Below are 13,714 nucleotides of genomic sequence, written 5' to 3'. Positions count from 1 at the left end.
TTTACCATTCCTGAACTTTTCCCAAATGGGCCCCAATTCCCTTTTCCCTCCTTCGATGACTTAGAAAGTCTGTAGCCTGTATTTATGCCATCTATTAACCTGACATTCCTAACAAGCTTATTTCAGCCTACGCTTATCAATAATACAAGTGGAACAAAATCTGCGATCTTCCCCAAGTAAGATCTTTAATACCCTGCTTTAATACCCTTCACCTTCATTTCCCTACCTCCCTAGTTTTATTAAAATAATAAGAATATTAGTTCTAAAATAGGATTCCTCCTGTATTTAAAGCATCCCTTCTTAACAAGTGCCCTTTGTGGGGCGCCTGGGTGGCACAGCGGTTAAGCGTCTGCCTTCGGCTCAGGGCGTGATCCCGGCATTATGGGATCGAGCCCCACATCAGGCTCCTCCGCTATGAGCCTGCTTCTTCCTCTCCCACTCCCCCTGCCTGTGTTCCCTCTCTCGCTGGCTGTCTCTATCTCTGTCGAATAAATAAATAAATAAAATCTTAAAACAAACAAACAAACAAAAAAAAAAAACAAGTGCCCTTTGTGTATGGTCACACTATCAAGTCCTCAGACGTATCAGTTTTACCGGTTTACTGTCCACTCCTCCTTGAACTCTGGCTCGAATTACTTATTTCTTGTATTACTTATTTTTCATTATTTTTTCATTTGGCTGAATACTTCTTGAGACTGTTGCTTTTTCACAGGTAGATGCTCTTAAGATAGCAAAATATTACTCTCTGAAGGCTCAGTGAAAATGTAAAGTAGAACTTTAAGGTTATTTTGTATTTCCTGCATCAATCCCATTTTGGCAAAGGCCAACTGCTATAAAGCTCTGCCATCCAATGGTTATTTAAACTTAAATTAATCGAACTTACGTAAAATCAGAAATCCAGTTCCTGAGTCACACCGGCTACGTTTTCTGCTATGGAGACCGAAAAGTGGCCAGTGGCTACCGCGATGGGCAGTACAGACACAGAATGTTTCCATCACGGCAGAGAGCTCCAGTGAACGGCACTGGCTTTCACAGTCTGGTGATTTACTATGTTTACATTTATAAATATTGTCCTAGATTGCTTAGTATTGCTATGCGGTATGGCCAAATCCAGCCAGCTTCCTGTTTGTGTAAATAAAGTTTTATTGGCACATAGCCACACTCATTCATTCAATATTTTATAAGGTCGCCTTTGTGCTGTAAAGGCAGATTAAATAGTCATGACAGTCTATATGGCCCACAAAGCCTAAAATATTTACCATTTGGCCCTTTAAAGATTCCAATCAAATTCTTTGATTTCCCTGGCAGGCCTCCCCACAACTGCAATGGTTGGCAGGTAAGTAATGGAGCCCCCACCCTACCCTTCTCTCTCTGAGCTAACAGCAGGGGTGACAGGAAGGGGGCCCTGGGATGAAGAGGAGCCACTCAGCAATGGGACCTCTCCCTAGGAATGCTGGGCAGGATAGGGGCTCTCCAGGCCCCTCCCTCCTGTGGCATTTCTATAGGCTTGGTTCTCTACTGAATTTTTCATGGGAGTTTTTTCCCTGTTACATTTATTTTGGGTTATACAGGAACTAGGAAAGAGAGGAAGTCAAATTCATACTCTTTGGCTGCTCATTAGGTCCTCACCTATGCAGTACTGTTTATTTAATGGAATTTGCCTGCTTATTAGCTTAACCTCCAGGTTACTGCAGTATATACTCTCTTAATCTATTGCAAGTTTAATGCCTCACCAGAATTCTGGAGTTTCTAGGTTTATTATAAGGACAGTCAATCATCAGCTTTAGGGATATTTCACTGCACCTCGAGGGCCTCACACCACATACGCCTTTACAATGGCAGATGACAGCTGTGCTCAACAAATCACTTAGGTCATTCAAATTATATCCACAGGCCTCCTATTCTAGCGATGATCGATGATCAGGCCATGACTCTTGTTAAACTTGTACTTAAAATAGGAAGTCAGTCTCCCTGGACCAGGAGGGAAGCAGAAGACCACCACAGGGCCCTGGGCGAGTTCCAAGGAGCTGGTGTGAAGAAGGAAGGCTTTGCTGAGACCCAGGTCACTGGTGTTCAGGCCCTAGTCACAACTTTTGAGTCACTGGATGAAAATGTGGCCCAGGCAAAGAAGATACTCCAACATTCTTACGCATAAGACTGCACTTCTAACCCTTTGCTGGTGAGCAAATCACATGGCCTGGGGGAACAGGCTGTAAAGATGGAGGGAGCGACGACAGACGCCCAGGCCTCTGCGGGCTTACCTTGTCCACGCTTACCTGTATATCGTCCATGGGCTGTGAGCATTCTGCGTTCTCCGCACTATCGCGGTAGGACCCCATCTCTGTATTCACCACCTCTCTGTTAGCCATCATCAGGACACTCATTGGTTCCCGTGGACGCACCTGTGAAGGTGCTGCATCCTTTCCTACACTGGTCCCCTTCGGATTTCCAGTCACCTGTACTGTAGACACACCAATGTAAAGATCTTTGGAATTCCACTTTACTACAGGCTGAGATCCAGAGGCTTGGAATCCTGCAGTCTCTGGAGTGGGAGGGGAGGTTTCCCGGATGCAGTCCCTCACTCCTTCACTGGGGCTGATTGTCTCGGGGACACACTGCTTAGAACTAGGGCTCTGCTTCCTGATATTTGGCTGTTCCAGACTCAGTGCAGTGGAGAGCAGCTTCTCCTGCCTTGCCTGGAAGTACTCAGGGTTCAATTTATGCTTTTTGGGAGCTGGATAATCTTTGTGGCTCTCACTGCTGTAGTAATTAGAGGGTTCAGAACGAGGTCTTCTCAGCTCTGAAAAGTACAGTAGAAAGGATAGTCAGGACAGGCGATAAAATTAGGAATCCTAAAGAATTAACACTTTCTCTATGCCTGGGAGACACAAAGTGCAAAGCCGGAACTCAAGACACGTCCCTAACATTTAAATATTCCCCAGCAGCATATACTGTATTCAGATAGTCCTCCTCCAAAATTTGTGTTTCTTTCTTGAACGGACACAGATTTTTTTTTTTTTTTTTTTGCTACTCTCTGCATTTATTTTTGGGAGGGGTAGGGGGGAAGCAGTAGGCATTCTTATAGCTCAAAGAAAAATCAGAAACATAAAAAAACAAAAAACAAAAAAACCCCAAACCCTTAAGTGTATGTGAAAATCCTATGGACTTTTCTGAGGGTAGCTGCATGAAAGCAAATGGGAAATATGTCGAGTTCTGAGATGTAATAATTTTGAATATTTACCTGGATTGGTACTTGCAATAACGGTGACTCCTTTGGGTATTTCTGGAGAGTTGATGGCTTCGCTGTGCCACTGGCTCATCCAGCTATCTGTGTTGGGCTCTTCACTCGGAGGACAGTGTATTCTGGGGTTCTGCCCCAGCTGCGCCTGTTCATCTCTCTGCAGGTGCTCCAGACACTCTGCTAATTTCACATGACCCCTTGACCTGGCAATTCCCAAAGGCAGCCTTCCTAGAGAGTCAGGAATAGAGATGGCCCGACGGTCCCACTTGTACAGCACGACAGCAGCTTCTAAGTGCCCTAGAGCACATGCCCACATCTAAAAAACAGCAAAACAAAGCAAGCTTTCTCAGTACGAGTTGAAAAACATATTCTACTTTTGCTATTGCTGCCAACTGACAAATCGGTCCTTGCCGGCAATCTCAATGGGGCCATAAAACACTACCCTATCCCTAGGCCAGTTTAGAAGAAGAGTTCAGGGGATAAATGAACCTATTCCTTACCAGAGGAGTACAGGAGAAGTGGTCCACATTCAAGGGGTCGACCTCCAGTTCCAAATCAATGCTGTCTGCATGTTTTGTGCTGTAAGGGATAGCACCAGAAATTACTACACAATTAATCAGTGTTCAAGAGAGACACCAGAATGTTCTAAAACCCACAAAGATGAAACTGAAGTGTGCACGTAATGTCCCTGAGGTGAGGAAACAGAGCCCCTAATTTCATAGGGTGGTTTGGACTAGTGGTCCAGAGGAAACAGAAGGGCAACATTTAGTTAGTACCTCAGTCCACATTTCTTGGGCAGAAGTTCATAAAATTCCCTGGGGAACTGTCCTCAGAGAAAGCCCTTTGCTCACAGGTATGGTCATGCTCACTGAATGGCCAGATATCTCTCCACCAGTGGAAACGCTCAGGAGGAAGCTGCCAGCTGATGAGCGAGGACGCCCCCCAGCCGTCCACACCCCAGCCTTACCGCCACTTGATGAGGGTCTGGATGAGGGTGGCATAGCCCTGCGCAGCAGCCAGGTGCAAGAGGGTCATCCCGCGGAAGGTCTTTGAATGGATCAAGTGCTTGGACTTGGCCCAGCAGGCTCGGCTCATCATCTTCTCACACACGACAACCACACGGTTCTCGAAGCAGCTCCCCAGCGTCCCAGGGCCAGAAGCGCACTAGGAAGAGGAAGTGCCTATTAACGACTGAGGACCAAGGGCCTCCCCCTGCCAAGCCAGCCTTTTCACGTAGGAGAAACAAATGCTTTACGATTAGCCGTCCAGAATGGGAAACACCAAACTGCACATAGAGAGGCATCATGAAACAGAGACTAGAACGTGCTGGGCTCAGCTCAGCGGCACGTGGCCATGCTCGTGGCACATGGTAATTTTCCATAACTCTGAGAACACCAGAGTCTGTCTATCACAGCTGACACTCTGATTATGAACACCATGTCGCTCCACCGCCGGGAAAGCGTAACTGCTAAAAAAAAAAAAAAAAAGAAAGAAAGAAAAAGGTGCCACCAGCCTCCAGTTACAGTACACGCAGTAGACCATGGACTGGAATGAGAACAAGCAGGTAGCCGAGCCGGTTCTTACATCTGGGGGTACACCTGGACCTCTGCCTCCCTTGCTCCTCCTCAAGGAGAATTAAGTCACTTAGAAGGAGATTTTTTTCCCCCAAAGAAACACTTTTAAAAATCCAATAATGATCCTGTCCTTTGAGGGAAGCATTAGAGATCTTGACATTTAAGTGTTATTAACAATAATAGAGGAATACAGAAAAGAGAAATTCACGAATTTTAACTGTGGCTTTCTTCTCTTACTCAGTTGTAAAGCAAGAAAAATAAAATCAAACTTAGTCACCTCAACAGTCACCTCAAACTGAGTCTCTGTGATGGCAGCCCTCTGCTGAACATCCCCCCACATAAATGCTACTTCTCGCCTGAGTCTTACCTCTGGAATTATTTAAAAAGTGTTTTTTTTTTTTTTCCAGCAATAAAGCCCACAAAATTCAATTACTACAGAAATATTGTTGCTCCTCATTGTTTTTTTTACTTTTAGGCCTGTAAAAAAAGAAATGCCTACAAAAGTAAAAAGGCAGATGATAGATAGAATGTCACCCTTGCTAGGGCTGGAGCACAGGTGGGTGATCCCGACCTGTGGTAGAATGAGCTTGACTCAAAAGGCCCAAGCAGAGCCGCCCCACACGTCCCAAACAGACACACTCACACGCACGTGGAAGTTACAGGTCAGTGAACAAGAAGGGAATTTTTTTTGTTTGCACTAACACAAACAGCCACATCTTTATCACAGAAGGTGGACACAGGTGTGTACTGAAGCCAGCATAAATGATGGAAGGCTCTTCCACTGCAGTTGTTATGGGATCAGGTCATAGCAGGCCCGTTACCCAAGGGCTGGGTTGTTAAGATATTATACTCCATTCCTTTCATGAGACCTTTCTTAGTGAAAGGAAAAGGTTTTCATGGGACTCTCTTATTTGACATGAGATATGTCAAACAAGGATTACTTCTTTCCTAAAATTAAGGAGTATAGGTGAAAAAGAATCCTACTGTAGCCTTAACAATATTTTACCGTGTGCCAAGTCCTTCCTTTTCACTCCTGAAGACAGGTGAGAAATAAGAAGAGAACTCGAGGAAAAAGAGGTTAATTTCTTGGGTGTGGTCTATAATCCACTTTGTTTTTGCCTAGGATTATTATTAAAAATATTACTAACATTTGATATTTACAAGGACCATAAAACTCAAAATGTTCACTGAAAAAAATGTAATTGTTCCGAGGAAATCATTATTCATCTTGAAGAGAAAAAGAGAGACTGACTTGAGGTTTGCAGGGAAAATAACTCAGTAGTAGAGACAGGAACACTCTCTGTCCCTTTAAATTTGTGTCTAGGGTCTCCTGAAAAATAATTTCTGCCCAGGACATTTTCTCAAAATGAAGATCCTAAATGAATTTTTATAAGGCTTCTAAGACTAAGAGGACTCTAAAAAAATATCTAGTAATTTCCCTATATTTGGCAAATTCTTCATGGAATTTATGAAAAAGCACACGTGAAACAGGATGGAACAGATAACGTTGTTCCACCAAATAATTTCAGAAATAGTTTCTCTGGGTCCTTCTCATATGGTCATCTTGAGTTTATACAAGGCTTCTGAATTACTGAATTCAATTATGTTTCATATTTACACTTAAAATAGATAAGGAATGCAGAATACAAAATAGATTCCAACTGAACTCTGAGTCACCATTGGGCCTGCTTTTCATTGGATCCCTCAACTCCCACTGCCAGGCAACAGCAGTGAATTCTGAGATCAACAGCAGGGATTTAAGGCTTCAGGAGGTCAATACCTGGGACGGTCCACAGGTCAAGGCGTCTTTGCTATTACACAGATTTTAATGCTTCGGGGCACAGGATTATGAAGCACTCCCTGGGACTAGTCTAGGAATGATACCGGTATCAGACAAAGGACTTGTGACCCACTGCCTCCCTGATCAATAAGACATATACAAGATGGAAGGGGTCAGTCAGTGCAAGCTGGTACCTGAGCTTGGCTTCCTCCGTTCCCAGTCCCGTTGCCCCCTCCACTGCTGCCTCCTCCGCTCCCCTGCTTGTGCTGCTGGGACCCCGTCATCTCAGCCATCCTCCTTTCCATCTGCTCCAGGCGCTCCAGGATGGACATCCTGAACTGGTTATCTAGGGCAGAACAGGGGAGAGTGAGGTTGTGTTCTGGAAGAAGAGCAGCCGACGTGGGGCCTCGTCAAGCCTTCAGGACTGCCATCAGCCTAACGGAACCACAGAGGTCTGTCCAGGCCAGACATCTCCAGCATGGGACCGAGTCTGACGCCTCCCACCAGACTTGCAGCGTCTACAGTAGCTCAGAGCTCTCCACTATAGGAACAGAAAATCCCTTTCTGTTACAGTACTGGTTTCACATTCCTGGCACCCCATTTCCTTGCCAAATTCCCCAATGGAAACCTTGGAGAGATCTGGCAGGTAGGCCCCTAGAACGAATAAATGAGTACAATTTAAATCAGTAGAAGAAAGGAGATGTGTGCGTCAGTGTGCATAAACGGTGTGTATAAATAAATTATATACGCATACATTTTTTAAGAGTAGTATCTGTTTTACCCAAACACGGGGGAAAAAATATTTTATTTGCTGATCATTCACTGGCTGAGACCCTTACACATTTCCTTGAACATGTGTCAGTCTTTTGAGGCCGATACAACCAAATGCTTCGCCTCTACGTAAGAAAAACATCAAGCCATTACCATTGGGGCTAGGGCTGTATCTCAGAGAAGTCTGTGATTCTGCACCACATTTCTAAGATTAGACTCCCTCTCTCTCCACATTCATGCATTTACACCCGCATACGTGTGCACGCACACATGCATATCACGATTTGGATGGCATGCATACATAAGAAAAGAAGCTAATAAAAAAAAAGAAGCTAAGACCATTTTAAAATCATTAGCACCTATATTTATTCAACACATTTTAAATAACGCTACGTCAGATATTTAGTAGTAAACTGATCAGAAAAGGCCTCTTCCTGCTCTAGTAGGGGAAGCAAGCAGGATGAGGTGATGAGGAACAATAGGGTGGGGCTAGAATTTAGGTAAGTCAGGAAAGAGGACACTTGAGTTTGACCAGAATGAGAAGGAGTGAGGTCTGCAAGAGCTGGGTGAGTTACTAGCAAATGCAAAGGCCCTAAGCCGGGCATTCAAGGAGCAGGAGGTGGGTGGCTGGACCACAGCAGAGAGGAGAGCAGAGGGTGGAGCTGGAGAGGGGGCCAGGACCAGACAGGACGCAGACAAGAACCTGGCTGTGCCATAGGAGAGCTGTGTAGCTTTGCACAAAATCTTTAGTGCCTCAGTTTCCTCAACTCTTAACCGGGGACAGTAAGCTTCCCATGTGCCAGTCACCATTCTGATCACTTTACAAATATTAACCCATTTACTCTCCACAATAATCATGAGGTAGGTACTGTTCCCACCCTCTTTTCACAGAGGAGGAAACTGAGGCATAAAACAAGTAATCTCTCTGGGTCTGGGGCCTGGAGCTTAACCGCTATATGACACCAACAGGAGGGAGAGGTTGTGGGAAGTGAAGACACACAGAACTGGTGTTACCCTTGGAAAGAGAACTTTTTTCTTACAATAATAGGACAGTAAATACCTGTTTCACAGGAAAATTTTCAAGACTGGCTGTCAGACGGATTCCACTTTACTAAACCACAAAGCCAGAGGAGGAAGACTGCTCTTCAAAGATCATGACATTAATTTCTAATAAAGCTATTTCCAGGAAGCACATTAAAAGAAAAATCCTCCCCCTTTAAAAGTGAGAACTCTGTGACCATTGCGTGCGTGCGCGCGCACACACACACTCACACACACACACGGCTACAACAAACGCCGAGGCCCCTGTGCTGAGCATCTCAGTGGGCGGTCACAGGGAAGTACCCTGAGTCCACGTGTCATGTGCTGCACATGGTCCTTGTCGTCCTGCGACCCTTGTGCCTTCGGGGCTGGTACCAGAATCCTTATTCCATGCCCTCTCCCTTAGAAAAGGGACACTTTGCAGAATGGAGGACTTTTATGTGGAGCCAAATGAAGACTAAGAATCCTCCCTTTCGAGTCTGACTCCAAGTCGGACGGCAGGGATGCCCTGTGGCACGTGTATCGACTCTCCCTGCTTCTTCCCCGTCATGCGCTTCACCTGCTCCCAGACACTTGTGCAGCCCACTGAGACCGGGCAGCTCCCATAGCCACCTGCTGATGAGCTCTTCTCAAGCCTACAAATCCTGCCCCCACTAGACAAGTGTGCAGAATCCATCTTGCTGGTTTTGGGTCCTTGGTTGGAGCCCGGTGGCCAGCATTAAGCTTCCGTGTCACGCACAGGGGTGGAAAGGCAGAGAGAGCAGAGTCCGGTGGTGACCCACCCCCTTGGGGTGCCGCGGGGCGCCTGGCCTGCCACCTGGCCCCGTGGAGATGGCTCTGTTCCGGCGGTTGCACTGCTGCAGTGAGGTCGGCCTCTCGCACCCGCCCGGCCCCCGGCCCAGCACGGACACTGTGGACAGATCCTCTCTGACGTCGTGGAACTGGGCCCTGTGCACAAAGTCTCTGGATCAAGACACTGAGTTACAACTCCACGACTGCCACCGAGGTCCCAGCTTCTGTTCTGGGCTGTCTGTTCAGCACCATCCCCATGGCTAACCATGCAGTAAGCTCTCTCACGTTATTAAGCTGCTCTGAGAAGCACTTCATGAAGATACTCAGAAGCAATTATTTGCCTCTTAACAAAATTATATCATGCATTATGGCATCTCTGAGCCTCTCAACTCCAAAGCGGGAAGGTAGTGATAATTAAAATAAGAAACAACCTCAAATGGAAATGATTGAGCTGGCACCCCGTAGCGTATGGGCCTGTGGTACTGTGTTGACCGAGAATCACAAGAGCCTTCTGATCCCACTTCCTGTCCTCCGAGCATGGCCAGGGCCCCTCTCCGTCCACAGAGCTTACTCAGATGGATGAAGGAGGGTCTTCCCGTCTCCATTCCTGGCCAGTCAAAAGTCACGATCGTACACTTGTTCTGGTTTTAGTTTGATGATGTGGGAACTATTGTAAAGTACTTGGCAAATGCAGAGCTGTTTATTGCCTTAATTGTATATAATGTGTGCTCATGGGATAAAGGGACGATAATTACTGAAAAGCAAAAAAAAAAAAAAATTCTGATGATGTTAGAGTAAAAAAGTAGATTTCAGATTCATTTATTCATGCACAAATGTTTATTGAGTACCTACTCTGTACCAAGCACTGGGGGTGACCTGAACATTAATGAAGATGTCCCTGCCCTCATTTTTTGGCCAACAAATAATTTCTGCAGGCTGAATAAACTGGATTTTTGAATTAATATGGGGGCGGGGTGAGAAGAGAGAAAACAAATAATGTGTAGATCTAGGGGGCTGATAAATTTGGCCTCAGCTCTCACCCATGACATTTCAAACAAAGCCAACAGTGACTCAGCTTTGAGAGATTCCAAGCCCCATGTCCCTAGGAGAGTCTGAGGGAAGCAACCAACTCCTCCTCCATGAGCACCAGACTGCACACGAAGCACGCCGAGAATACCTGCTTCCACGAGCACCTTAGACTCCAGAGGTCCCAGCCAGGCAAGCCAGCTGTTCCGGCTCGAGCTCCCGCCTGGCTGTCCCCAGCTTTCTGTTCTTGTCTAGAAGGATTAGGGCTCTATCTGTCTCACCAAAACAAGCTGCTGCTTCTGCAGAAAGGTTCTCCCACTCTTCCCTGCCCCTGGAGAAGCCACATTTGAACCCCTGGCTCTGAAGCCTGGGGCCAGGTGAGGTCCGACACCGGTTCACTTCCCGTGGAGGAGAAGTTCCAGGGGTGCGTGTGGGCGTCCCTCCTGTGACAGAGTGTCCGTGTGCTCCATCCGCTGTGCTCGCCCTCACTGCGGCGGCTCTCACACGCCAGGTGGCATCCGAATCACCAGGAGGGCTTCTCACGACAGATGGGTGGGCCCTAGTCCCAGGGTCAGTCTGTTTTACTCAGGAGGTGTGGGTAAGGCCCAGAGGCTGTACTTCTAACAAGTTCTCAGGGGAGACTGATGCTTCTGGTCCCGGGCCACATTCAGGAACCACGGCTCTAAGACCCCACCTCCCCCCATCAGAACGAAGCCTCTCTCCGCCTGAGTGCTCGGTAAAGGATGGCCCAAGAGCCCCGCTCGAGCAGATGCGCGGGTTGCTGCCCAGCGTGGACACACGAGACGTTACCTCACGGAAACCATGCCAGCTCCTTCCACACCAGCTCTGTCAACAACACTGCGTTGCACACTTTCTTCTCATGTACACAGCCAACTAAGAGCTGACAAAACTTGAAAACTAAAGTCTGCCCCCCTGCAGTGCTCTCTGTAATGAATCAGACACCATTTGCTCACTCCCATCGAATCTTACCTCCTCATTGCTTTCTTCTTCTCTCAGGTCACTAAATGGGGTGTCTTCCCATACGTCTGTCTTTGTGTCTTGCTTGTCCCTACAGCGGTCTGTTTACCTTCATGGTTTCAGGGAATGAGGGCTTTCAACCACCATGCAGCAATTCCTTCCCACGACATTCAAGACACACGCACACATGTGCCTGCGCCCCAGACAGAAAGTAAATAATTCTGACGGCTCTGCAGCAACAGTCTGGCTCGTGATTCATCCAGCCTCTTCATGAGCCCGTTCTGCACCCCTTTTTAGCAGAAGTGGCATTTTTAGACTGGGCAGCTGTGACGGAGTGAAGGATCGCGGGAATAGAGATGAGAGCTCCAGGTTTGATCCTGTTGCTGCTTGATTTTCAAAAAATTACCACTTTGCACCTCAATTTTCTCATGTGTAAAAAAGGGATACCACTATCCTATTGTTTTTGTGGGAATGAGATAAACTTCTGTGAAATTTTTTAAAGTGGTGAGGCTTTCTTCAGTCTGAGCAATTCTTGGACTGGGACCCAGTCATACCGATGGGGCTCTCTATTAAAAAATGCATTGTAGGGGCACCTGGGTGGCTCAATCAGTTAAGTGTCTGACTTTGGCTCAGGTCATGATCTCAGGGTCCTGGGATGGAGCCCTGCCTCGGGGTCTGTGCTCAGTGCAGAGCCTGCTTTTCTCTCTCCTTCTACCCCCCCCCCACACACTCATGTGCTCATTCACTCTCTCAAATAAATAAAATCTTTTAAAAATGCGTTTTTTAAAAAATCTTGAATGTTAGATTTATGGATGAGTTGCAAAGATGTGGAGCTCTGATAAACCTTTGCCTAGTTTGCCCTAATGGCGACATCTGACATATCCATGGTACATCTGTGAAAACTCGGACACTCACTAGCATCACTACTAACTCAACTACAGGCTTGAATTAGACTCGCCGATAGAATTAAGGGACGTTTCCGGTGCTGGGATCCAGTTGCGGACGCCACGCTGCATTTAGTTGTTCCACGCCCTCTCTCTTCTTGGATGTGACAGTCTTCTCTGTAGCCCTTAGTTCCACAACGTTCACGGTTTTGAGGAACACTGGTCATGCACTCTGTAGATGTCCCTCTGTTCAAGTCGTCTGCTATGTTTTCTAACGAATGGACTGGAGTCCTGAGTTTTCAGGAAGAATATCAGAGGCAGAGTGCACTGCTCATCAATAACATCGGTGGCATGCGATGTCCTGCTGATGTCGACCTTGATTTTTGGTCAAGGTGCTGTCTGCTAGATTGCTCTATGATAAAGTTATCATTTTCCTCTTTCCATACTCTATTCTTTGGAAATAAGTCCAGCCCACACTCTAGGAATAGGGAATAAAGCTCTACTTTGTGGATGGGCGAGTATCCACATATATTCTTTGGAGTTCTCCCATAAGGGAGATTTGTCCTTCTGAATTTATTTGATCAACCATTTATTTATATCCATATGAACTCACAAATATTTACTTTACCCTTTGGCCATAATCCCATACTACATTCGTTTATTGCTCAAACTGTCCCAGTTTTGGCCACTGGGAGCTCTTTCACATTAGCTCCTGTGTCCCTTTGACATACCCCCAGCGTCTTCCCTTCTTTTTCAGGCACTTCTTACTTTCTGGCATTATAAGATACCCAGGTTCATCTCTTATTTTCCCTGTCCCAGCCCTAGAGTCAGCAATTTCTCTGAGGAGCCGTGGTTCCTTTTATTGGAGAATGGCATTTAGAAGCCAAGATCTGGGTGCTGGGTGTGCTTGGAGCTGCTGGGGCGTCACTGCTTCCAGGCCCTCTCAGCAGACAGAGCGAGGAAACACGTGTAAGTGCAGATCATGTACACAAACACATCTGTGATTGTTCTGTATCCATGTGTAACACGCTGAAATAAACGTGAGTCCATACTGACATCCGCACCTCAACAGCACTGCAGTGCCCATTGTAGCCTTCTGGGGGGGTACTTTAAATGTAGATAAGATGATGGCGGAAGTAACTATGTGTTACCTGGATGCAATAAACCCATATATTAAATGCTGAAAAGAAATCTCACTGATGTACTAAACTACAAAAAAGAAATTTGTAAGTCTAATTTCCGTCACTCAAAAGTATAGGAATAGAACATAGCATACTAGTTTATCCAACTACCTTGTTATACTCCAGTTATTAGAGTTTCCCACAACATTAGAAAACGTATAGAAAAAATACTCAAATTCCCAGAATAGTTTTGAGTACTACAAAGGTCAAGAAGAAGATGAAGAAACACTTCCAGCTAATCACTGGCCCGAGGGTCAATGAGTGGTTCATTGGGGCTTCATATCCCCTTTTCCTTTGCTGGGTTCACCGTGTCCCAGCCTCCCCTTAGGGCCTGTTATGCAAGAGTCACATGGCACAGCAGTAGGCATGGGTCATCTCCTCCTTTCTCTTTGATAGGGATTCCCAAGCGTCAAAGGGACTCATTTAAAAATGTCCCAAGTTAATAT

General features: G+C 46.2%; 1 protein-coding gene across 2 annotated transcripts in view; it reads right to left on the bottom strand.

Moving 5' to 3' along the window:
• The window catches only part of LOC113270558 (calmodulin-binding transcription activator 1), a 553,286-nt gene that overhangs the window by 21,377 nt on the left and 518,195 nt on the right, over nucleotides 1-13,714 (bottom strand). For both annotated transcript variants that reach the window (XM_044391442.3, XM_048221802.2), the window contains 5 exons: nucleotides 6,790-6,941; nucleotides 4,209-4,405; nucleotides 3,742-3,820; nucleotides 3,242-3,557; nucleotides 2,277-2,800 (listed from right to left, as the gene is read on the bottom strand). In XM_044391442.3, coding sequence (XP_044247377.2) covers nucleotides 2,277-2,800; nucleotides 3,242-3,557; nucleotides 3,742-3,820; nucleotides 4,209-4,405; nucleotides 6,790-6,941 — 1,268 coding nt within the window. The remainder of the gene's footprint in view (nucleotides 1-2,276; nucleotides 2,801-3,241; nucleotides 3,558-3,741; nucleotides 3,821-4,208; nucleotides 4,406-6,789; nucleotides 6,942-13,714) is intronic.

The sequence above is a fragment of the Ursus arctos genome, unplaced genomic scaffold (genome assembly GCF_023065955.2).
Source record: "Ursus arctos isolate Adak ecotype North America unplaced genomic scaffold, UrsArc2.0 scaffold_32, whole genome shotgun sequence".
In the NCBI taxonomy this organism is placed as follows: Eukaryota; Metazoa; Chordata; class Mammalia; order Carnivora; family Ursidae; genus Ursus; species Ursus arctos.
This window is presented reverse-complemented; position numbering and strand designations above follow the sequence as displayed.